Source organism: Leuciscus leuciscus (assembly GCF_965113295.1).
Source record: "Leuciscus leuciscus genome assembly, chromosome: 18".
NCBI classification, from domain to species: domain Eukaryota; kingdom Metazoa; phylum Chordata; class Actinopteri; order Cypriniformes; family Leuciscidae; genus Leuciscus; species Leuciscus leuciscus.
The window spans coordinates 8,567,218-8,592,255 of NC_138742.1; the positions used below are offsets into that span (position 1 = coordinate 8,567,218).

General features: G+C 35.7%; 3 protein-coding genes and 1 long non-coding RNA gene across 4 annotated transcripts in view; 2 read left to right on the top strand and 2 right to left on the bottom strand.

Annotated features, from left to right (window-relative positions):
- LOC309480872 (uncharacterized protein) overlaps positions 1-5,983 on the bottom strand; it is a 38,962-nt gene extending 32,979 nt beyond the window's left edge. The window contains exons 1-7 of the mRNA XM_082145559.1: positions 5,825-5,983; positions 5,133-5,255; positions 3,974-4,048; positions 3,731-3,904; positions 3,406-3,563; positions 1,324-1,584; positions 657-1,209 (exon numbers count right to left, since the gene is read on the bottom strand). Of these exons, the coding sequence (XP_082001685.1) occupies positions 657-1,209; positions 1,324-1,584; positions 3,406-3,563; positions 3,731-3,904; positions 3,974-4,048; positions 5,133-5,255; positions 5,825-5,857 (1,377 nt within the window). The 5' untranslated portion in view covers positions 5,858-5,983. The remainder of the gene's footprint in view (positions 1-656; positions 1,210-1,323; positions 1,585-3,405; positions 3,564-3,730; positions 3,905-3,973; positions 4,049-5,132; positions 5,256-5,824) is intronic.
- Positions 5,984-8,278: 2,295 nt separating this feature from the next.
- Positions 8,279-10,817, top strand: LOC309481055. Its single transcript, XR_014199881.1, has 2 exons — positions 8,279-8,658; positions 9,640-10,817. It is a non-coding gene; the product is annotated as an uncharacterized lncRNA (long non-coding RNA).
- A 577-nt stretch (positions 10,818-11,394) lies between these two features.
- On the top strand, positions 11,395-17,034 carry cd40 (CD40 molecule, TNF receptor superfamily member 5). Its single transcript, XM_082145724.1, has 9 exons — positions 11,395-11,537; positions 12,255-12,339; positions 13,339-13,461; positions 13,723-13,875; positions 14,138-14,228; positions 14,806-14,867; positions 15,155-15,256; positions 15,910-15,929; positions 16,049-17,034. The coding sequence occupies exons 1-9, from the start codon at positions 11,508-11,510 to the stop codon at positions 16,283-16,285; spliced, it is 903 nt and encodes a 300-aa protein (XP_082001850.1). The 5' UTR covers positions 11,395-11,507; the 3' UTR covers positions 16,286-17,034.
- A 2,028-nt stretch (positions 17,035-19,062) lies between these two features.
- On the bottom strand, positions 19,063-21,485 carry irx7 (iroquois homeobox 7). The gene is made up of 2 exons (XM_082144417.1): positions 20,632-21,485; positions 19,063-20,101 (listed from the first exon to the last, which is right to left on the bottom strand). The coding sequence occupies exons 1-2, from the start codon at positions 20,836-20,838 to the stop codon at positions 19,373-19,375; spliced, it is 936 nt and encodes a 311-aa protein (XP_082000543.1). The 5' UTR covers positions 20,839-21,485; the 3' UTR covers positions 19,063-19,372.
- Between the last annotated feature and the right edge of the window lie 3,553 nt (positions 21,486-25,038).

Genomic DNA, 25,038 nt, shown 5'->3' on the forward strand with positions numbered 1-25,038 from the left:
ACATAAAAAAAACGTACGGATCCCAAACTTTAATTAATTACAGCGGTTTTAATACTGTACAAATGCACATTTTCTTAATGGCTTGAACAGTAGTTTGTCTGACCCAGGGTTATTATAGTTAACTAAAACTTAAGCTAACACCATAAAATAAGTATTTTCGATACTTGCAATAAAATAAGCATTGACTGAAATAAATTATATAAAAAAATTAAACGTATGCATTTTATTTCAGATAGTTGCCAAGGCAACATTTCTCTTTTTTTTTGTTTAACTTTTCTAAAAAAATAACTACAAATAAAATAAAAATGAATACAAGTATCTAAATTACACTGGTCCAACCAAACATCTGGACCCCCTCCTATAGGCCCTGTTTCCACCTGGTATTAAGAAGCGTTTTGGTCGACCGGATCACAAGTGGACGATGCTAAATACAGGTGTAAACGTTTTGAGCTTGTCCACTTTCAATCCCTTCCAGAGGTAAACGAAAACGCATTCGAATGAATTGCTTTCGTAGTGTAAACGCTCATGTCTACTTGTGATCCGCATCTTAACACCAGGTGTAAACGAGAATGTGTCTCCCTCATCTACTTGTGATCTGCATCTTAACACCAGGTGTAATCAGGGCCATAGATAAAACCGAACACAAGAGCAGATACCTTATCCTGAGCCACCAGGTCCCAGTGAAAAGCTTTTGTCCTCTCTGAAAGCTGCTTGGATTTCATGGGCAGCGGAGGGGGCAAAGGAGCGGGCGGTACAGGACCTGGAACTGCTGACGGCACAGGCAAAGGTGGGGGCAATACAAACGGCAAAGTCAGAGACGGTGATGAGCATGTGGCCACTGGTGAGGTTGGCTTGAGCACAGATCTGGACTCTGCTGTCCGTGCTGGATTCGGTTCTGATCCTTTCATGGAGACGATTTCTGGCTCTAGTGTTGTTGGATTATCTATAAGCTCAGCTGGGAATGTTTTGGGTAACCGTGGTCTCGGAGTAGGTGGCACTGGTGGAGGTGTGAACTGCATGAGGTCGTTCTGTGTCTTACTTTCTGACTTTGTACCGTCATTGAGAGCTCTTTCAGGGGCTTCATAGAAGTGTTCATGTAGTGACTTTCGTTTCCAGTCCACACATAATTGTTTGATCGCTTTCACCCAGGCGTCTCGCTCATATTGTATTGCCTCTGAGGTCATGTATTCGCTTTTTGGAATTCGGAACCTGACAAAGATAAAAAGAGTGTTGTTGAGTTAACTTTCTGTCTCACATTAATTTCCTCTTGACTATTATCTATTGAGGTAAAGATCAAGGATTAAGAAAGAGCACTTGACTCACAGGAAGTCATTCTTGTCGTTGATCAGAGTGAAGGTGTCGGTGGTGCAGGAGGTCTCCACCCTGACATTACCGTCTGAGAGATGGATGATAACAGCTGTCCCATCACCCCCAACACACCTGATATCATCCACACTGTCATAAATGTCTGAGAGAGTCCAGACGGTGTCGCTGGAGGAAACGAACTCGTCTGGATTACTGCTGGCAGATTGCTGAGCAACAGTCCACAAGGTCAGCTGACCAGTCTGAAGATGAGCTTCATATCTAAGAGAGCAGAACATACTGTTAGAACATACTGTACAACTGTTAGTAATCTTTAAATAAAAAAATATATAAATATATATATTAAAAAAAAAAAAAAAATATATATATATATATGTATGTATGTATGTATGTATATGTCTGCGAGCCATTCAAAGTCCCTTTCAAGGAAAGTCTGTTCAGTCGGCGGCCATATTTGCAATGCCTTTGTCCAGTTATTTCGGGTATCCAAGACCAACTCCTATCTATTTGAACGGGGGAATACTGAAATCTCAAAAACTGCTTCCCGTACTCACAATTAAATAACATATTTCAAATTAGCTACAAAATCTGACATGAACTGTCCCATAAATGTTGTTTCTTACGCTTAAATAGAGTTTAAAAAACTTATTTAAAAAAAAAGTTTGGGGTCTGTATAATTTTTTTAATGATTTTGAAATAAGCCTCTGCTTACCAAGTAGATTTTGAAATGCAGCCTCTGCTTACCAAGGCTGCATTTATTTATTCAAAAGTACAGTAAAAACAGTAATAATGTAAAATGTAATGTATTCCTGTGATCAAAGCTGAATTTTCAGCATCATTACTCCAGTCTTCAGTGTCACATGATCCTTCAGAAATCATTCTAATATGATGATTTGCTTAAGAAAGATTTCTTATTATTTACTTTTCCATGTTTATTTTTTATTTTTTTTTGGAATAGAAAGTTAAAAATAACAGCATTTTATGAGGCACACTGACAAAACATAAATACGGTCTTTAATTATTAATTAACTTCACTGAACAAAATTATAAACGCAACACTTTTGTTTTTGCCCCCATTTTTCATGAGCTGAACTCAAAGATCTAATTCCACAGGCCACAATCAACAATGTTGTTTTTTTTTAGGTTTTTTTTTTTTGGGGGGGGGGGGGGGGGGGGGGGGCAGTAAAACTGCACATTTTAGAGTGGCCTTTTATTATGGCCAGCCTAAGGCACACCTGTGCAATAATCATGCTGTCTAATCAGCATCTTGATATGCCACACCTGTGAGGTGGATGGATTATCTCGGCAAAGGAGAAGTGCTCACTAAACACAGATTTAGACAGATTTGTGAACAATATTTGAGAGAAATAGGCCTTTTGTGTACATAGAAAAAGTCTTAGATCTTTGAGTTCAGCTCATGAAAAATGGGGGCAAAAACAAAAGTGTTGCATTTATAATTTTGTTCAGTGTAGATCACAAATAAATTTAATAAGTCTTTAAGATAGTTGACGTGGCAAGGGGTGCCAAAAAAAATCAAAAAATTTTAATTGTAATGAAAGACATTGTATACATCTATATTTCTAATGCCAACATATTTTCTATACAAACTTGCAATAAATTTGCAATAGAAAAAATGTTGTGGTGTTTGCTGTGCAAAACATGACGCAACAATGCTGGATACTTGCCAGAAATTTGCAGTTGCTAAAGTTTACAGTTTTAGTTTATTGCTAGGTGGTTGCAAAGGTGTTGCTGATATTCTGGTTGCTATTTATGATCCAGTGGAAGCCTATGGGATTTTATTTTGCCGGTTTTATAGGCAAAAAAAAAAAAATTATTACTTTAAAAAGTGACATACATACTATAATTTAGTATCTATGGTTAGGGGTTTGTTCAAAAAGTATGAGCCTGCAGGACGGCTGCATGAGTGAGCACCACTAAAATGTTAACAAACATTTTTCCTAAGCTGATCATTCTAGTGAGAAGAGGCTTGTGACGTTTGTTCCAGTCTAACTGGTATAACAACAGCTAAGGGCTGTTTTGCAAGAAACAGACAAAACATAAAATGTGGAAAAAAAATTATACTTTTTCCATTTGAATGATGCCAGTCCTCCTCTCTGGAGTAAAAGCTGTCCCTCTTTGAGGTTGTCCGGAGGTAAGTGTGAGCTTTTCCTTTCAACAGACCCATTCACAGGAGGGCTGTATATGTTACTGTAGATGATCTGATTTATCAGCAGCATGATCTGAAGGTGAGATTACATGCTTTTAAATACATCAATAAAGATGCTTTATCATGGCCTTGCAGACTCATATCAATAATAATGGTTTTAAAAAGACAGCAGATTTGATGTGTGTTTCATGATCTGCCAAAGACTGTGAATTCAATCCACGTTGCACGTGATGTTCTCACCTTCTGCTTGTCCTCTAAAGATGCAGCTTCCAGCTCATAGTCAGTCCGACCTCTGAACGAAATGGAGAACCTGGTACCTGTCGCTTCATGGCAGTTTTTCACATCAGAAAAGAGGAGCTGGCGTTTCACAATGCCTTTCTCGATGCTGCACATTAGGCTTGTGCTGAAATCAATCTGAAGCATAGAAGCATGCATTTGTTATATCGTGCATTAAAAAGTAATATGTATCTACTTGATACACACCTGCAGCACTCGTTTCTGCCATATGTAGCGGTTGAACTTGCGAACACTGAAGTTATACTGTGATGGCTGTTCTTCCTTCAACAGAAACATATGTAAACAAAGAATTCAAGAATACTTCCTAAAAGGTCACTTTACAATAGAGATGATTAAAATCACCATAGAGATCTGCTCTTAATATTAGGGACAGTCCCACGACGACTGGTTAAACAACAAATCATTTCCTTAAAAAGGACTGTGCCTAAAATAACCAGCCACTTTCTGATGACAAATGTTCAACGAAATCAGTCTGACTGAATTACACGGCCATTTTGCTAAGTTATTTTATATATTTTTGAAATAAAACAAAATAAAAGATACAGTCATGCTCAAAAGGTTACTCAACCCTTTAAGGAATCTGCAAAATGTTACTTATTTTAACAAAATAAGAGGGATCATACAAAATGCATGTTATTTTTTATTTGTCTGAATAAGATATTTGACATAAAAGATGTTTACATAGAGTACACAAGACAAAAAAAGTAGCTGAATTTATAAAAATGACCCCGTTCAAAAGTTTACATACCCTTGAAGTCGTTACCTGGATGATCCACGACTGTTTCTTCAGAAAAATCCTCCAGGTCCTGCACATTTTTCAGTTTTCCAGCATCTTTTGCATATTTGAACACTTTCCAGCAGTGACTGTATGAACCTTTTTTAAGGTTGAGTCCTTAATTGTCCTCAGTGTGAAAAGATGGATCTCAAAATCATCCAGTCACTGCTGGAAAAGGTTCAAATATGAAAAAGATGCTGGAAAACTGAAGGATTCGGAAAATGTCGTGGATCATCCAGGTAATGACGCACAGTATTAAGAATCAAGGGTATGTCAACTTTTGAATGGGGTCATTTTTATAAATTCAGAATTCAGCCATTTTTTGTCTTGTGGACTATATGTAAACATATTTTATGTCAAATATCTTACTCAGAACAGTACTAAATAAAAAATAGCATGCATTTTATATGATCCCTCTTATTTTGCAGATTCTGCAAGGTTTGCGTAAACTTTTGAGCACGACTGTATATTTCAAATGTTGATAAGTTCTATTTTGGCAATAAGACTGTTTGCATTGCCATTCTATTGCATTGTGAATTTTCGGGCCCACTGTAGATCACTGTAGATCACCTCCAGGTCTAAGTCACTTTGCTTTCGTACTGAGCCACTTCTAGCCTGATTTACAGCTTCGTCGATACTCATTTTCCCCGATTTCACCATGTCCATGAGATTCAGCTGCATTTCGTTGCTGAGCTGTAGAAACAATGAGAGTTTAAGTCAAGACCTGTGTCTTATAGTCTTATTCTTAAGACAAGCACATGCTGTCTCCATGGAACATTGTTTGACAACAATGAACTAGCTGACAAAAGACTGTTGAAATGAGGAAGTTTTGATGATTTTTATTTTTGGCACATGATTTACCGTCATTGTAATCTTGTATTTCATGCTACACTTGATTTCCGAACACCTGATTACCTATGACACATGTTTGGTCTTCTTGTAACATTGTAACTTTTTATTACACTATATAGAGACACTATATATGATTCTTATTTTGGTTAACGCAATCAATGTGGGACATCAAATGCATTACATTAATCTGTAAATGAAATGGAGAACACAGCTTTTTTTTTATGAATTCACAACACAACATTCATTTACAGCCATGTGTTTTTGAGGTTTGATATCATATGATATATTATTAAATATAAACAAATTAAACAGTTTAATGATTACCCATTGTTTTTCACCACAGTACAGTTGCAGTTAAACAGACTTTAACACTGAATATTTGAATAATAGCTTTAAGAAATGTATCTTACCTGAGGAAAATGCACTGTCTTTCTATGATTCATGTTTCTTCATTGGGCTTCAAGAGACCAAAACATGTCAGATCAACCATCAGTCAAACAGTAGACTGAGGATTGTAAAGGAGTGTGTTTGTGTGAGAGGGAACTTGGTATGCTTGTATGGAATGTGTATTTATTACTAGGCAACTTCCTGAAAAGCGGCTTACCTGAGGATAAAAAAAAAAGAAAAAGGTGAAGTCATACACCTCCACCTCAAAAATCGGACTTCTCATCTTTCTGTGGGACTCACCAAAATGCGTCTGTCTCTCAGTAAAAATCTAAATCTATGGCTTGTGTATTATGTCTTTGTCTCTGCTGTTGTAAATGTGGTTGGTTGTACTTGTACTGTCAAATTTGATGAGTCAAATAAAACATGTCCACGTCTGTTTGCAAGTTGTAACGCAATTGTTCAACCGCTAGATGGCGTACATCCAACACAAAATCACTACGCTGTAAAAGACAACTAAACTTTAAATAAAGTACAAACTAGTTATATAATATTGTTGTGATCATGAAAGTGGCTTGTTACTTACCCACAACAAACTTAAAAGCAGTTATTGCAGCTGTAAAATAGCATTTTAGCTTAAATGCTACTGTGATGACAATTCACCAAGTTAAACATGTAGATTCAGACAAAATATTAAATTACAGCTTAAATCCATAATCATGAGGTAACCGATTAGGTGAGTCCTTTGTCAATTTGTTTTGTTTTTGACTATAGAAAAGGGGCGGGGCTACAGATCCCGCCCACATCTTGGACGCGTTGCCAGATGTGGCCCGGATCTGGGCCGATGCTTTGTCGCTGTCTGGGATACGTTTTTTGTTTTGTTTTTTTAAGTTGAAATTGATTAAATTATTTTGATGAGTTAAAGTAAAGTAAAAACATAAGTCATAAGACTTAAAACATAAGACTTAGGGAGCGCGGGGCACAACCTAACGCGGGGCTAGTTGTAACACGCTTGTTTTAAATACTTCCGCACATGCTTGGATGACGAAACTTTGTGTATTTACTAGTTGCCATATCAACACTATATAGACAAAAAAATCCCGCCGAAATTATTATTTTTTTGGAAGATATCCATAGACATTTATTAAACCATAGCAAAAGTAAATTTCTTACTTAAGTTAATTTTTCATCTCTATTTTTTGTGTTTATTTAAAATAAGACAAATCTGATATTATTTTAATCTCCAAGATGTTATTTAACAGTTGAGATAGTTCTTTAATGCTTCGCTAACTAGCAGAAGACACTAGCAGGGTTTAAATCCCAGTTGTGCAGGCGGGGGCATGTTGTAACACTGCGTTACAATGTGCCCCTATTAGAAATATGCTATTATATTCTATACTTTTATTAATTTTATTGGGAAAACGTGAGAAAAAGGTGAATAAAGACTGAGAGTCAATGTTCAGAAATGACTAATTATTTATTTGTTTTGAACTATGTTGTATAGCTTTGTTTTCATGTGTTAGTAGTCAAAACTCAAAAATTTGTTTATATTTAATTATTAAAAATTGCCATTATTTTATATGAAAACGTTTTTTAATTGTATTTTATTTAGAAAATATTTTAGTTTGTTTTGAATATATTTTTTATTAGATCAGATAACATTTTAAGCTGTCATATGTTATGTTACAATGTGCCCACACACATGTTACAATGTACCCCACCTATGGGGCATGTTGTCACAATTCACTTCCATTCTTTCGGGGTATGTCAAGAAAAAAGTATATACTGTATTAATAAAACAAAACCACATAATTGTACTAGACATGTGGGAAATTAATGTGGGAAAAATAAATACTCTGAACCATAAGTAGATTTACACAAACTGAGAAAGTCAAAAAGCGTTAGGTTGTGCCCCGCTCTCCCCTACTAATCATGTAATTTGAGGGATGTGAGCAAAAGCAGCCGTTTATGGTAGGCTACCATTTATAATAGTAGCCTAATGTTGTTAGGTTGTTATTTGAAATAAGTTATTTAAGCATAACAATAACTTCTGTGATTTCAGTCTTTCCACATTCAAATAGATAGGATCTTGCTGTATACTTTGAGCACTGTCATTACAGATAACTGTTAACTTCTGTATTTTGGTATACAATGAAATGGACACCATGACTTGGAGGGAAATTAGCATTTTAATCAGGTTTGAACTCTTTGAATACACTTTCAAGCATTTCATAACCACACTGAGTGTTAAACAAAGTTTAAACTTGTGTTATGTACAGTATCAATCCTCCCAAACATATTCATCTGTAGCTGACTACTAACTCCGGATTAAAATAACTTGTGGGTCAAAAACTGACAGACTGACTGAGAAAAGGAAGTGTTTACATCCTATTTAATTTACCACTGTAGTGAAGTTTACATCCTACATGCAAATATATTTTGTATAGTAGTGTTTCTACCTTTTGCATATTTGTCAATTATTTAACATACAGACTGTGTGCTCCCGTTATTGTCTGATACCCTACTTTTATTGTCTATAGTAACTGTAATTTGTAGATGCGTTGGTTTTATACAGCAAGCCCCCTAGACTGCAGTGTCTTGAAAGAGAAGAGCCTTCCTCTGAGAACATGTGACACGTGACGCACATATTCTCTGAACCGTTCCTCATGGGACTCAAGGGTTTTTCACTAGAGCGTTTAATTACAGTATGCCATGCCTCAAATCATTCTCAGAATGTATACCTGGTGAGGAAGTGATATAATAAGTATGAAAATCTTCCAAGCGTGTCTAAAGTCATCATTGTGCTGGGATCTGGCTTGTTGAATCACTGATGATCAGAGAGTATTTTTTGTCTTCCATGGTATGTACCTAAAACTACTCATGTGTATATTCCAAAACAACTTCCTTGTTAGATGGGGATTTCCTCCTGCTGTCTCTTGAATCCAAACCTGGGCTTTTTTCTTTTTTTTCTCTAAGGGAGAGTCCTCTAGCAGGGGCGGGATTCACCTCTGGCTGTTAAACTCACACTACAGACTGCTTTGCTAAATCTCCTCTTTTCCTCACAGTGGCAAACTGTGTCAAATGTGCTCTTTCAAAGCATGCTGGCATTATCTCAACATTTTTGTCTTATTAACTGTTTAAATATCACTTGATTTCTTGTCTTATGGGCTATTGTACTATATATTCATACTTATTTTATATTATTTGAGTATTTATTAATATTTGTAAAGTAGCTTTTTATATTAAAATGTTTGGTATATTTTAGTTTAAGTTTTAGTAATTTTGTTATGCGCTTTTGTCATTTTTATTAGGATTAGATTTAATTTATTTTTATTTCAGTTTTAGTTATTTGCCAACACTTTCAATGTTCTGTTGCTTTTTAAGTTAAAGTTTTTTTCCATCTAATATTTAAATTTCATGTTATTCCAGATTCATTTAAAATTCATTTAATATTTTTATAGTTAAGAATAACAACACTGCACTATATCATACTTTGTATATTATTTGAATATTACTTACAGTATACTGTATTGCACACATACACAAAAATAAAATGTAACATTTAAATCTTAATATAAGTATAAATATAAGTATATATGATCCCAGCCTGTGTTCCCCTGGTGTTGTGTGGACTTCTATGTCATTTCCTTTTCTGCACCATGTTTTGTAGTCCTTTGTAGTTTTTCTTGTTGATTAGTTCTTAGATTTTTCCCAGGTGTGTCTTGTTTGCCAATTACCCCTTCTGTATATAAACCCCACTGTTTCTGGTTGAGTCTTGTCCTACATGGATGTATGTTTGGTGCACTCATTCGGTTCTCTTTATTAAAATCACTGCATTTAGGTCCAGCTCTCCTTTGTTTTTGAGTTTGCCATACATTACAGAAGACTCGACCACAAATGGACCCAGCAGGGAGGATTATGAGATAATGAAATAAAAATGTACAGGACATTGAGCTGGCTCATTTCGCCAAAATGAAGGAAATATCCCTCATGATTTTTTTCGAGGGGGGCTATCTGAGCCACTTAGCTCGGTTGTGCCATTGCATGAACCTACCTGGACTTTTACGGTGGGTGTTGTGGAGGAGGAACGAGACATTCTTGCTGTACACGCTACTCCAGAGTCTCCAGCCGTCATGGCATGTGAGATTGGCTTCCAGTTTGGCGGGCACAGCGCTGATATTGGTATGAGCAGCTAGCATCTCCATGGTGGTATCAAGTCTGGGGGTTTCAGAAGTTTTCCCATTGTTGATGGCATTCCCTGTTACGATGGTGGCCATTTTGTGTCTCGGCCGCGTTATGCTTCAGTTTCTCCCGAGGTGGTGGAACCATCTAGTCAGACCCGGTGGTTGCCTTCGAACCCCCTACCTGTCCTGACACGACCACGGAAGTCGTCCCTGAGTTTCCTGTTAGCCTTGACACGACTACGGAGGTCGTTCAAGTACTTCTTGTTTGCCCTGTCACGACCATGAAGGTCACCTATGAACTCTGTCTCATCTCGGCCTCCTTGAAGACTGCTTTATCGCAGACATTTCTCCTGAATGTCCTGCCTGCCCTGTTATGGCCACGGAGGCCATTACTGAACTTTCTTTCTGTTTTGACACATGACCCCAGAGGCCTAACCTTTTCTTTGCTCCAGTTCCACCTGAACCACCATGAGGACCTTCAGACCTGTCTGATCTGCCCTTGTGGTGGTCCTCAGCTACACCTTGTCACGATCCCTGTGCTGTCTTGTGTTTTGTAAAGACTTTTTAAAGTGTATTCTTGATTCCCATTTTTTCTGTTCACTTCCTGTGTTTGGTTGCTGTTTTGCCTTGTACCTTGTCACCCTCGTTACCTCATTAGTTACCATGACATCAAATCACCAACACCTGTCCTTCATCAGCCCCTTGTTAATCTGTCTATTTAACCTCTGTGCTTCAATTGTTTGTCAGTCATTGCTCTCCTGCCTGCTCTCTGTGGATTACTCTTGTTCTTGGATTATCTGTGGTTTTTGTTAATAAACTTGTGCTTGGATTTGGATGCCCTGCCTCGTCCCTGCTCACGTTACACTTAGTGGTCAGAATTTTTCTGTAGCTATTAGTCACATAACGTAATCCATTCAGTAAATCATAGATAAACTATTTTAAATGATTTAATATTTTGCATCTGTAGATAATTGAAATTAAAGTAGGTGGATGGATAAATGTCACTTCCACGCAAGCTTTGTCACTGGTGACGTGACTCAATAATAATAAAGTGTTTGTCTTTGGAGGAAGTGAGAGTCAAGCAGGGAAGTTCTCTGGTTGAGTTACAAGTTAGACTGCTGAAAGATAAACCATTCCCATATTATAATCTGTGCCTTTTTTGTTTGTTTGGATTTTTTTGTTTTCTGTTAATTATTGAAATGTATTCTTTCAACTTTCCCTCTTAAACTCGAAATAATATTCCTAATAAAATAAGCGTCATAATCAAATTGTTCAAGAATTTTTGTCTTTCAATGGCTCTAAAACGTCTTTAGCGTTTGTAGGCCAACTCTCACTTCTTGGAATAGCATGGGGAAATGGGAAATGGTCACATGTCACATGTGGGCGTGTCTGCGGGAAAGAAACCCCCTCTCGCGCCGCCTGTGATGATTCATTTAGTTGAAGAGCTGCAGCAGACTGATCAGTGTCTTATGTGTTTGTGAAGCAATAACAACTGGTGAAAAGGATCCGTTTCTATATTGTCATCATGAGGACAGTTTTCGTTATTTATTTGCTGGTAAGTAGGCTAATGTGCTGAGCGCTTTGCGCGTGCTTGATAATTGCGCGTGAATGATAACTGCGCGTGAATGTTAGTGTCGGTTGTTATTTACATTGTTGATCATTGTAACACTACTGTTATTATTTTTCGAGTGCAGCATTTAGAATTCTTAGATTGGCGTTGTTGCTGAAAGAATGACTCGTAGCCTATGTTTCATGTTACTTTCACTTTCTATTTGAATAACGTTAGCGCATTAGAGAAGCATTTAACGTGTCTCTGTATCCAAGTGACATATGAAAACAAACATGTGCATTGTATGTTGTTAAATAGTTATTTGATAGAAGTATTAGGTTGCAGTTTGCCCTGTTCAAAAACGGTTGTTCTTGGTGGGGATCTCAGGGACTTTCCTGTAACGTCGTTTCAGTTTTAAGATGCCCTGGTGGTTTGTATTGGGGTCTGAGAGTTCCCATGTCCTTAACTGACTTAACTAGCTCGAAAACATAGGGTTGGTTATTAATAATGCATTGTATGATAACTGATTATTAAAAAGATTGTTTAGCCTACTTATATTTGCTAATTAATTTTTTTTATCAAAACGACCCTTAACATAATAGTCTACTTGAAAAAGCAGTTTTTTTCTTCATGGAGTGGGCCCTCTCATCTCCTCATGGGCGCTGGCATGCCATACATACAGTATTCTTCATAATATTCCTCTTATGTCTTTATCTTTGACAGGTCCCGCTGTTGCAGTTTGTGCTATGCTGTGAGGAAGAAACACATTATAGGAAGAATGATAAATGCTGCAAAAAGTGTGGACCAGGTATGTGGACATAATTCAGCGTGGCACTCCAGTTAATAAATATGTCTAGACTTGAGGAAGTATCACCATACAGTAAAAGAGCTAGAGCTAACTTGAAAAAAGGCAACCTATCAGATTCAACTTAAAGGGATAGTTCACCCAAAAATGAAAATTGTGTCATCATTTACTCACCCTCAAGTTGTTTCAAACCTGTATGAATTTCTTTTTTCTGCTGAACACAAAAGAAGATATTTAGAAAAATGTCTGTAACCAAACAGTTGATGGACCCCAATGACTTCCATAGTATTTTTTTTTCCTACTATGGAAGTCATTGGGGTCCATCAACTGTTTGGTTACCGACATTTTTCAAAATATTTTCTTTTGTGTTCAGCAGAAAAAAGAAATTCATACAGGTTTGAAACAACTTGAGGGTGAGTAAATGATGACAGAATTTTCATTTTTGGGTGAACTATCCCTTTAAGTTATCTCAACTAGTTCGCTCCAGTTAAAGTCAACTTAAAAACTTTTGTTCCTCTAATGAGTAACTGGTAGTCTTTGAACTTGGAAATTCTTGTCAAGGCAACTTGGAAAAAAAGTTGAGCTAACTTAAAAAAATTAGACAACCTATCACATTCAACTTAAGTTAACTCAACTAATTCGCTCCACTTAAAGTTAACTTAAAAAGTTATGTTAATGTAACGAGTAACAGGTAGTCCTTTAAACTTAAAAATTCTTGTCAAAGCAACTAAAGCATGTTAAGCATTTAGCAATGTAAGCATCTAGAAGAACAAAAGTATTTAAGTTGACATTAACTGGAGAAAATTAGTTGAGTTAACTTATTTTTTCAAGTTAGCTCTTCTTTTTTTTAATTGCCCAGTCCTTGCTTTGTCTTAATATTGTTTCACATGTTTCCTTGAAATAAACCCATCAATACTACCATATTTCATAGTCTTAGGCCTCTTTTAATATACAAATCTCTTAGTTTAATCTGAGTGGATAGTTACTGTGAATGTGTCACAGGTAAGAGGATGTTGTTGGACGACAACTGTGAGGACCCACGCTGTCAGGACTGCCAAATCGGAGAGTATCAGAGCGGCTACACAACCAATACCAAATGCGAACGCCAGCCCAGCTGTGACCCCAGTAAGTGTGTATTACTGCTGAATGGGTAATGTTTATAAATACAATGTTTTGTCTTGGCCTCAAGATTTTTAATTATTTATTTATTAAGACAAATTTATGATTTCTTTTTAACAGTTACACATTTCATTTTTTATCTATTAATATCAATAATAAATAGTTTTAAAACTTAATTATTAAAATTCATGATAAACTTGTGGATAAATGAATCTGCTAAATGAATAAATGTAAATGTAATCTCTCTTGCTTTTCTGTTTAAATCAGATTTACATTTAAAGCCACAAGAGGATAAACTCATCGTAACCTATCTAAACAAATGCGTTTGTGAAGATGGATACTACTGTACACAAGATGATGACTGCAGCGCTTGTATGAAACACAGTGTTTGCAAGCCAGGACAGAGAGTCGCCAAAAAAGGTTTGTGCTGTCAGGCATCACTAGTTTTATATAGTATATATACTTGCTGGTTTATGTTGATTCTGTCCTGAATTGCACCTCCGGAATAAAAATAAGCCACATCCCTCTCAGACTATCACTTCAGATGTGATTTAGAGATTTTGTAATCATTCTGTAATTATCTGATTTGCCTTAAAGACACATTAAGGCTAAATGAAAGGTTATAGGTTCAAACCTCTGGCAATGTTTAATCTTTGCCCCTCATCTCCTTGTATTTACACAGGTTCACCGGACAGTGATACTGTGTGTGAAGCCTGTAAAAATGGAACGTTCTCCACTCACGATTCAGCCGACACTTGCAAGGAATGGACAAAGTATGAAAAATCGTTCAGATTTTAGGTCCCTATTTTAAAAAGAAATGAATACATTCGTTCAGCAAGGATAACATTTATAATGTTCCAAAAGATTTTTATTTCAAATAAATGCTGTTCTTTTGCACTTTCTATTCATTAAAGAATCCTGGGGAAAATATATCACGCCATTAACATAAATATGAAGCAGCACAACTGTTTTTAACATTGAAAATAATCAGAAATGTTTCTTGAGCATCAAATCATCATGATTTCTGAAGAATCATGTGACACTGAAGACTGGAGTAATGATGCTGAAAATCAGCTTTGATCACAGGAATATATTACATTTTAAAATACATTAAAATAGAAAATAATTTTTTTCACAATATTACGGTCTTCACTGTATTTTTGATCAAATAAATGCAGCATAAGAGACATGTACGACTCCCAAATGTTTGATTTTTGTAAATTGTTTATTATATATTTTCATTTGGCCATCATATTTATAGGTTTATATCAGAATTTAAGTCAAGAGTTTTATTGACAATCATAAAAAGTTTATAAATAGTTTTAAATTTCTCTTTTTTCCTGTGTCTAGATGTGAGCATGGGTATGATGAATCCTCTCCTGGCAGTTCAACTTCAGACCGCAGCTGTAACAGTGAGTAAAACGCAATCTTGCTTTTTAATCGCCTTCATTCTACAAATACAGTAGTGAAACCTGACAGTTGTGTAGGTGGAGTCCAGTTCCTGTATGGCTAAATGTGTGTGATCACTTTTGATCACTCATGCTTATTTGAAACAAGACTGAAGACTTTGCACCGTTTGCAATACACACTAAAATGTTTTACAGTGCTGTCAGTAGTATTGGTTTGATTACAGGTACCTTAATATTAGGCATGAGGAAGTCTTCTCAGTTTGTTGTATGTTTTGTTTTTCACATTTCAGTGGGTGCACGCGGTAACAGAGTTGTCATCATTTTCGTGCTAGTTGCAGTACTTGTGTTGGCAGTCTTCTTATCTGTAGGTGTGTTTTTTTACAAGTCAAAAAGTAAGTACTGCAACCTACAAATTATCTACTAAATGTATCTACAATAACACAAAGTATAATGTTTGTCACAATAGAGTGCAACAGAGCTGCCCACTTTTTCAGCGGCGTTGGTTCCGGAAGTATTTTTTCCATTCATTTCTCTCATAGGGATTTCAAAGAAGTCTTCATTAAAATGTTATAAGCCATGAACCAAGCCAACAAGCATATACAGTATATAAACAATATAATTTAATATTTTTGCATAACATGCACATGTATGCAAATATTTTAGACCGACTCTACGTCATTTGCGGTCTTCATTTTACTTCTACTTTCTGATTGGTGGGATTTTCTGCGCAGAATCATGGGTAATGTAGTTTTTGTTAAACATATATTCAAGAAATAAGTTGAAATAATGTGGGCTAACAGCTTCAGCAGAAGCAAATACTATCGATTAACAACCTCGTAGCTCACAGTAAGGCTGCCTTTAAAGGTTTATAATTTGTCCTTTAAAAATCCATTTTCCTGCGGAGAGAAGGAGTTTTTACTACCGGAACCAGACTGTTTCACTCTATAGGCTTTCATAGTACAATTTCTAAGTGATCAAGTGATCATTATATCTTTCATAAAACAAAAACAATTATCAATAATTGCTGTTTTTACTTTTCTTCTAGGATATGAGGGATTGAAAGAGGTAAATATCTGGGTTTACTATTTAATCATATACGACATTCAAAGTCATGCACGGCCTTAAATTCGAAAAATGTTATATTCATGTGTGGAGATTAATTATAATGGTTCTTTTGTTTTCAGTTCACCCAAGTAAAACAAGATATTGAGTGCGTAAACATAACACCGGTGCATCAAGAGGAAGCAGATGTTGAGAGAGCAGACCGACCATTACGGCAGCCAGAGGAGGACATGGACAGCAGCATACCCGTGAGCCCCACGCCAAGTAACATGACAGAAAATGGAAATGTTGTCGATCAAGAACATGGCAAAGAACATATCATTTCAAGTACTGAATCAAATACATATTCATATTCATAGAGCAAAAGCTGTGCTCCCATCATGTTACAACCATCAATGTATAGAGCATTACATTATAAAGCACGTCCCCAAACCAGCAAGTGTCTTATACAATCATACAAGTGTTTTTCCATGACTGAAACAGTAGCTCCTTAGCATGAGCTTTGTGTTGATACTACTCAGTGCTGCTGTTTGCCTTGTCCTGTGGTAGTTATGAAATATAATCCACTAACATAATAATTACAAGTCCAAAATAGAAGGCAAATTTAGATGGAAACAAAAATGAAAATAGTGATGGATTGTAGTGGTGGTTGAGGGTGGCTTTTTGTTGAGCTAGCTAGCATACACACACTACTTCTTCTAAAACAGCGAAGTGGTGAAGCACTATGAGAGTTCCTATGGATGCTTTTGATGGATCCTTTTTCCAGAATGCTTGTATAAATATACAACTTTTATGAATGGAAGTTTTGAACATTCACAGAATGTTTGGAAGTTACCACTTTCTTAGAAGTGTTAGCTGGGATGGAACGTAGCGTTGTACAAAAAAAAGTGAGTATAATTATTATTATGCTCAAAAATATGTTTTAATATTTGGCTTTGTGTTTATTTGTTTGCTGTTTGACAGACTGTTAAATGTTGGGATTTCTGTGATGCTTTGTATTGTTTTATGTAAATATTTCCATTGAAAATCACACTTTATCTTTGTGAATTGTTCTTTTATTGTATTTTATTTCAAGTTTGTGTAAAATAAACTCTCTATAAATATTAAAGCATTCCTGATTCTGCATAAATAACCCATCTATCACTGAAAGATATTTACTCTCCACTAAGGAGGTGTGAAATGTCCACAGAAAAACTATTGACAAATGTATATAGTGTGAAACTGAGTTTTAAATCACTCATGATTCATGACTGTACAAGAGATGCATTGTGGGATACTCTGACTGTCCACAAGAGGTTGCCATTTCCATGCCTGTGGAGTTTTGGGATAAAATAGCTCACAGTAAAATCACATTGCAATCCAACTCACTTAACTTTTTTGGGAAAATATACAGTTGTAATATTGATGTAAATATTTCTGACTTGACACATTCTTATAAAGCTCATATTTTTTGTATACATCTAAACAAACATAGCTTGTTGAACTATAAATCAGGATGTAGCATCCAAAGCATAAGACCATATGCTGGGATCAGGAGGCCCTTGTGTGACACATTGATGGCCGATTTAGGCATTGTATCTCACACCATTGTTCAACACCTCAATCCTTATCTCAATATCACAGCCTTTTGCCTGTCATGTTTAGACTGGGATTACACATCATTTGGGCCACTGAAAAGGGGGCATGGAGGAGATTGTTGTGCCCAGTGTGTGTTAGCTGTGAATATGTGCTTGGGGGGTGGCTGGGAGGTGCTCTTTTTTGTACCCAGGGGTTTTCTCATTATCCTTGGATTAACAGACCACAGGCCTTTGAATTTACATGGAAGCCATAGTGATTGGCAAGGAAGAGTTTTCCTTTTATCATTCCCTCTGCAGAGGGGAGGCCGCAAAAACAGAATATTCTCTTACGGCCTAATAATGTTGGTGTGTTTGAGTCAGAGATTTATTAAAGGAAAAAGGATGCGATTTTTTTTTTTTTTGGATCGATCAGTTTATTTATTTGAGATTCTATTATTTTTTCATTTTCTGATGCCAGTTCAAATATGCACAGGAAATTTTAATCGCTATTAGCATGAATTGTTAATTTATTATTATTTATTTATTATTTAACTTATTTTTAATCCTTTATCGCACCATTATATTTTCACAATATAATTCACTTTTTAACTTTTTGCACTTTGACTTTTTGTGTCGGAATACTATTTATTTTCTCATAAGTAACTTTGTTCAGGTTTGATCCTACCTTTGAGCACCAAATGAGGGTGTAAAGCCAGATAGAGCCTCTGGCACTTTTCGTCTGTCAAGTCGTGACTAAACAGGAGAATAATCTTAATTATCACCCTTTAAGACGGAACAATTCATGTCCTTAATCCGCGATGCCTTGAATTGTTTTAACAGATCAGAGCTAGATATGCAAATCCCTTAATAGTAGTGTCCTCACTGATAACATGAAGCCTAAATCCAGCCTTGAAGTGAAACGCTTTGAACGCGTCTTGATCTGCCTCGAAAATCGGAGAATTCCTCTCGAACGACTGCAATTATCATATATATAAAGTTCGATTGTATACACGTTCTTTTAAAGGTTTTAGAGAGTGATGATGGATACATGTGTGACTATAAAAGTAAAACAATAAAATAGTTCTAAATTCTGATTGGATGAGCCGCGTTCCAAAGCGTTGTCAAAAAGCGAACAGTTACGTAAATTTATGTGGTTTAAGATTTTAATCCATTTAATAATTATATATATATATATATATATATATATATATATATATATATATATATATATATAACCTATTCAAATCAATGGTTTTTATCCAATCGCTGTTGTTGTTTTTTATTTTTAAAAATCGCGTTGCGCCAGCTCTGATTGGATGAGCCGCATTTGAAAGCTCGTATTTAGTTTTTTTAATAAAGTCATTTAATAAAGACATTATTTTTTATATATATATATATATATATAAATAATGGTCTATATTTTACTTATGTTGCTGTTGCCACTATTTTCTAAAGTCTTTGCGGCTACTATTCGAGTTATAGGCAATTCACTGAACATGGACAGATTTATTGCTTAAGTGAATTGGTCTTTAAGACTTTCAGAAATTCAATCGAAAGTATGCTTCTGTAACTAAAACTAAAAGCAAAACAATGCATAAATTCGCATATTAAAAAATATCTCATTGTAAAAACAAACCCCCAGATCATTAACACTGACCATGAGCAAAACTTTTAGATTTTTCAACGTTTTATTTTAGCAAAAATAAGTCAGCAGGTAAATGCATTTATAATTTAAACAAAAGAAATGTACAATATTTACAGAACACGCATCCTTTGGTTTTTAAACCATGCAGGCATTTGATTAAATCTTGTATGCAAACTTCCACAACAAAACGTTCCCAATGGTTTCAAAGTGCAAAATTGAGTCTAGAGTGTTTTGGATGAAGAGTCTCATTGACTTTGTTTGAGAAGGTCGTGTGTGGAAAGGTTCACAGGTGAGTAGGAGTCTCTTGAAGGCCATCCAGCCCACCATTTCCCAAAGTCTGGGCTTTGAGGGTGTTTCAAATCGCTGGGTTTCTTGACGATATCAGAGGTCGCGGTTTCCGCCAGAGACCAGATTTTAGGTTTCTGGACATCGACGTTTTGCTTACACACCTCTCTTTTGGCCTCACACGATGTGTCAGACTTGTCACAACTTTCTTTTTGCTGATCAAGTCCTTCCGCTAAACGTTCCTCCACCGTGACATCCTCCTCATCATCATCAACCGTTTGAGGATCGATCTCATCTTCATCCTCCATGCCTTTCCTCAAGGACCCCTCCTCTTCGCTCTCACCCTCCTCTTCCTCATCCTCCTCATCTGACTTTCCTTTGGAGGCCCAGCTGACCCGGTTCTCCTTCTTTAGGCGGCGACGGGCATTGGCAAACCACGTCGACACCTGCGTGAGGCTCATCTTGGTGACGATGGCAAGCATGATCTTCTCGCCTTTGGTGGGATATGGGTTTTTCAGGTGTTCGCTGAGCCAGGCCTTCAAAGCGCTGGTGCTCTCCCGGGTGGCCACCTTGGTGACCCGACTGGGGTCATCAGCTGGAATGGGACGATAAGGAGTGTAATAGGGTCCCCCACGTCCAAGGAGAGCTTGGTGATATGGCGATGCAGCCTTGAGGTCATAGGAATTGCTCTGAAAGTAAGCAAGAGATTCAGTTTTAGAATATGAACAGTTTTGCATTACAATAAAGACAGTAAAGGGTTTGTTCACCCAAAAATTGTAATTCTGTCATCATTCACTCACCCTCAAGTTGTTCCAAACCTGTTGAGTTTCTTCTGCTGAACACAAAAGAAGATTTTTTAAAGAATGTTGGCAATCAAACAGTTGACAGTAGCCACTGACTTCCATAGTATTTTTATTTCTACTATGGAAGTCAGTGGCAACCGTCAAATGATTGATTGCCAACATTCTTTAAAATATCTTCTTTTGTGTTCAGCTGAAGAAACTCAACAGGTTTGGAACAACTTGAGGGTGAGTAAATGATGACAGAATTTTCATTTTTGGGTGAACTATCCCTTTAATAGAATTGTATCGTTTATTTAATTCTATATACATTATAGTTATACATATTTGAACTTTATACAAAAACTTTAAATATTTCATTTACAGTGTTTTTCTGCATTGAATTGTAATGCAATATGAGAAGAATTCAAAATACTTACAATGTGTGCAATGTGTCCAGGATGAGGATAAGGGATGAAGCTGTACCCCGGTATTCCTGAGAAAGGTAAGGGAACCCCAGCCATGCCCACAAAATGTGGCGGTGGCTGTTGCACTCCAGGTGGGCAGCCCAATAATTGATATCCAGCGGGCATGTTGATGTTTCTGTCCATGAAGAAGTTTCCAAACCCCGTTGGTGAAGCAGGCATCCTTACTCCCTGAGCTCTGGTGTTTGAATGACACTCCCACGAGTTCACGGGCTCTCTTTATAGGCGGAGCCGCATCAGTGGGCGGGACCAGAGCATGTGATTGACAGCTGTGATCCGAAGGATTTCTCTGGGAGTAAATCCCTTCAAAGGAGAATTTCGGTTGTTCCTTTTAACGGCCTCTAAAAGTCTTTAAACTCATGATGCTTATCTCACGCTTATCCGTACTGAAGAGTGGAAAATATTACGGCTCCGTTTGAAATTCGCATTTTCTGGAGATGCTCTTGTGATACATCCACTTGAAATAGTTTCATATAATTAAAAATACATTACGTATAGCCTAGTCAACACGAAGAAAATCCGCCTGTTTAAATGATAGGATAATTTATAAAGTTTTTTTCAAAAGTTAAGTCAAATGATATTTTATTAGTATATAGGCCTAAATTATATTATCTAATAAAAAATGTAGCCTATTTAAAACAATATTTTACATGTAAGAGCCTATTCGTTTTTATTTATATAGCCTACACTCTTAAAATAAAGGTTCCAAAGAAGGTTTTTTTTCACAGTGATATGCTACCATAGAAGAACCATTTTTGGTTCCCCAAAGAACCTTTCAGTTCTTAAAATAACCTTTTTTTTCTTCTTCTCTTTTTTTCTTTTTGTGCAAAGAACATAAAAAAAAAAAAAAATCTAAAGAACCCTTTTCCACCGTAAAAAAAAACTTTGATGGAATGGAAAGTTCCAAGGATGTTAAATATGTCAATAAAGAACCTTTATTTTTACTAAAGAGTGTGTTTTATTTAATCTTGTTTTCATGTAGCCTAGCTAATGAATGAAGCTCAGTCGGGATAAACTGAAAAGTGATAGCCTACTAAAGCCATTCGGAACACCTTCAAATGTCGCACATTAACGTCTCAGAATAAACTTTTTTTTCCATCTTGCCGAGACTGTTTCATCTTTTTGTTTGAGCAAACCGATACAAGACGCAACATGACGAGCCATTATCAAAATTTGATTAGCAACACGGTGCAATGTGTGTCTGAAGCGTTTAAAAAGCAAGCAAATACATTTGAACTAATTAACACAGGTTTGAAAACTTCAGCTGCTTTGATTTGACATTAGATCTGATGTAAGTCAGTAGATGTAGATGTAGATCTAAAAATCTAGATGTATTTAGCATGGATTGCGCGTTTGATTAATTGGTAAACAAAATAGGTTAGGCCTATATCTTTCATTAAAAACATTAGGTTATTTGACTATTATGGGCTATTTAGTAAGAATAGACTAATGCATTTTTTATATTTTCATTTTTAAATAAGCATTGCTAAAAAAAAAAAAAAAAAGTTGTTAAAGTTAGTACAAAATATTATAAATGTATGGGCCTTAACGAATCTTACCGTGATATACATCTTTGCAACAAATAACTTTTACCCACCGTTGTGTAGACGTAGGTTAAAAAATACAATCCCGTCTATACGCCGGATTTTATTTTCTAAGGATTATTTTAGATTTAGATTATTTCCGTTTTTTTTTTTTTTTTTTTTTTTGACTTTTTCTTTCGGTTCAAAATGAACCTGGACTATGAATTATTTGGCTTTATTGTGACCGAACATCAAACCTCTTTTAAAAGGGGATGACTTTGTTTTCGCCCGCAACAAACCAGTACAATTGTCGTAATTAAATAGGTTTAAGTGAAACAGGTGTCGACTAATGTATATGGTAATTGCAGCATAACAGATGTTAATGTAGGGAGATACTCAGATAAGATTAGAATTCCTAAACATACATACCAATGCCCTGGAAAGAAAAGCACAGCAAACAACCCGATAGCAGGGGGTGCAGGCAGTCTCTGACATTGGAAATACAAGTTTTTTTTTTTTTTTTTTAAACTTGCTCTTTAATCTGTTATCTAGTAAAATGGAGGCATGCATTGTTTCCTAAAACTTTGACAGAGCCTCATCAAATAAAGTTGAGTAATTTCTCATGCATCATTGCATTTTATGTTTTATTTACAGCTATATAGCCTACATATGCTATATGATCTTTTCCAAAGGCTCATCACCTTTTATTCGGAAATGTTTATTAAGATTTTGTGTGGTGAGGTTGCGTGAAGGTGTGAGACATTTTAAGGGCTGACAGACAGATAGACAGATAAAGAGAGAGAGAAAGAGAGAGAGTTTGGAAGTAGGGTGGGGCTCAGATCCCCTTGGGCCAAGAGCAAATTTACTCAAGTAGCACAATGGTCAAAACAGAGTGCAAAGAGCAAAGCTTATGCTGCATCTCTGGAGATAAGCAGCTCAGGGCTGTGATTATTGTGTTCCTCACACACTCGGCTTTCTCCTCTCTTTCCTCTCTTCTCGCACACAATACAGGTGTACTCATGTTCTGACAGGTCCAGTTAAGACTGTTTGCTCAGGGGATGTCAGTCATTTGCCGAGAGGAGAAGAGTGTGAGATAGCAGTCCAACATACTTCAGATAAGAGATGAGCTTGTTCCAGGCTTTAGCCACAGAGGCAGCAAATGAATCAAGATCGGCATGAGCAGAGATTTCTCCTGAGAGCCGGATTCAATTTTTGTTTCACTCTACAACAAAATTATTGTGGTTTGTATTGTGGTTAACCAAACAGATCAACCAGATTAATCAGTACAAACCAACAAGCAAAAGGGGCCAGTGCTAGCTTAGTGTTACCAGAACCTTTAAGGTCAGCCTGAATCCTCAATAACTTCATAGAAAGTATAGGTGTACTGTAAAGATATTTTTATAGGTCATAATTAATTATCTGGACATTGGTTAAAATAAATAAATAATAAAAATAAATATATAAAATTTAGATTTATATTACTGTTGTCAAATTGAGTTAATTGCATCACACACACACATACATACACACACAAATATATATATATATATATATATATATATATATATATATATATATATATATATATATATATATATATATATATATATATATATAATTTATAATCTTTTGTTAGATGCAATTAACTCAATAGCCTATATATATATATATATATATATATACAAACTTTTATATTGGATATAATTTAAATGATATTACTTTTATATATATTTTATATCGATCAATCGATTTGACAACAGTAATATTAACATTATATATATATATATATATATATATATATATATATATATATAAACAATTTCAATGAAATCATATTACACTATATACAGAAATAAATAAATGTGCACAAAACTTGGTGTTACTATAAGTCATACTTCAAAATGGCTGTTAAAGCATGGTAAATAAATAAATAAAAAATCAAACAAATATATGGTAAATGTTAAAACTTTATGGTAAAATCTTGTTTTATGGATATTAAGACAAATATCATATAGACATAAATTATTATTTTTTTGCTTTGTATTTTTTCATGTAGTACAATAGAAAAAAATGATTAATTAACTTCTCCAAACATGAATAAACAAACAAACAAAAATCATAGATATACTAGTGGTGAGGAAATACAACGGTCAAACATGTCAAGACAAACCAAACTGGTCTAGGTACTCCAAAACTGAAAACCAAACTATCTGTTTTATTCCCAAATGGAATTCTTTGCAAATGGGAGGATCGTCCATTGACCAAAGTATGCATGTCCTAATGAGCTGATAATGACAATGGACAGAGGTGTGACTTCATTTAGCGCTCATCACATACCGCTGAGCAGACAAAAGGCTTGAACATGTCATTAGAATGGCCAATAGTCAGGTGTCAATAAGACCTGTTAACAAAAGCATGAAGGGAATCCGCAGAGAGGGTTTCACACCTTCTACATGTTAGTTTTTCTTTCTGGAAGTTGTTCCTTTTTAACCCGCTCTGAGGTGAAGAGAGATGCACCATTACAAATCAGACCTGGTGAAATTAAATTAAACGCTGTGTATTAAGTCTGACAGTGTTATACCTAAAAGAATACCAGCTAATAAAGAAATCATCAAATCTATTTATACTAAACCAGCAAAATGTAGAGAAAATTCATCAGAATAAAAATGTAAGTAAATAAATAGATACAGATGTAACTTTAAGGAGCTTTGATCTGAACTTTTAAAATTACTTTCATTGCATGGTGTTGATTGAGTTATATTAAAATAACATTTTAATATGGACATTAATAAAACTGGTTATGAGTCTTTTGAATGTTACCAATTTTTTACAGTGTAGA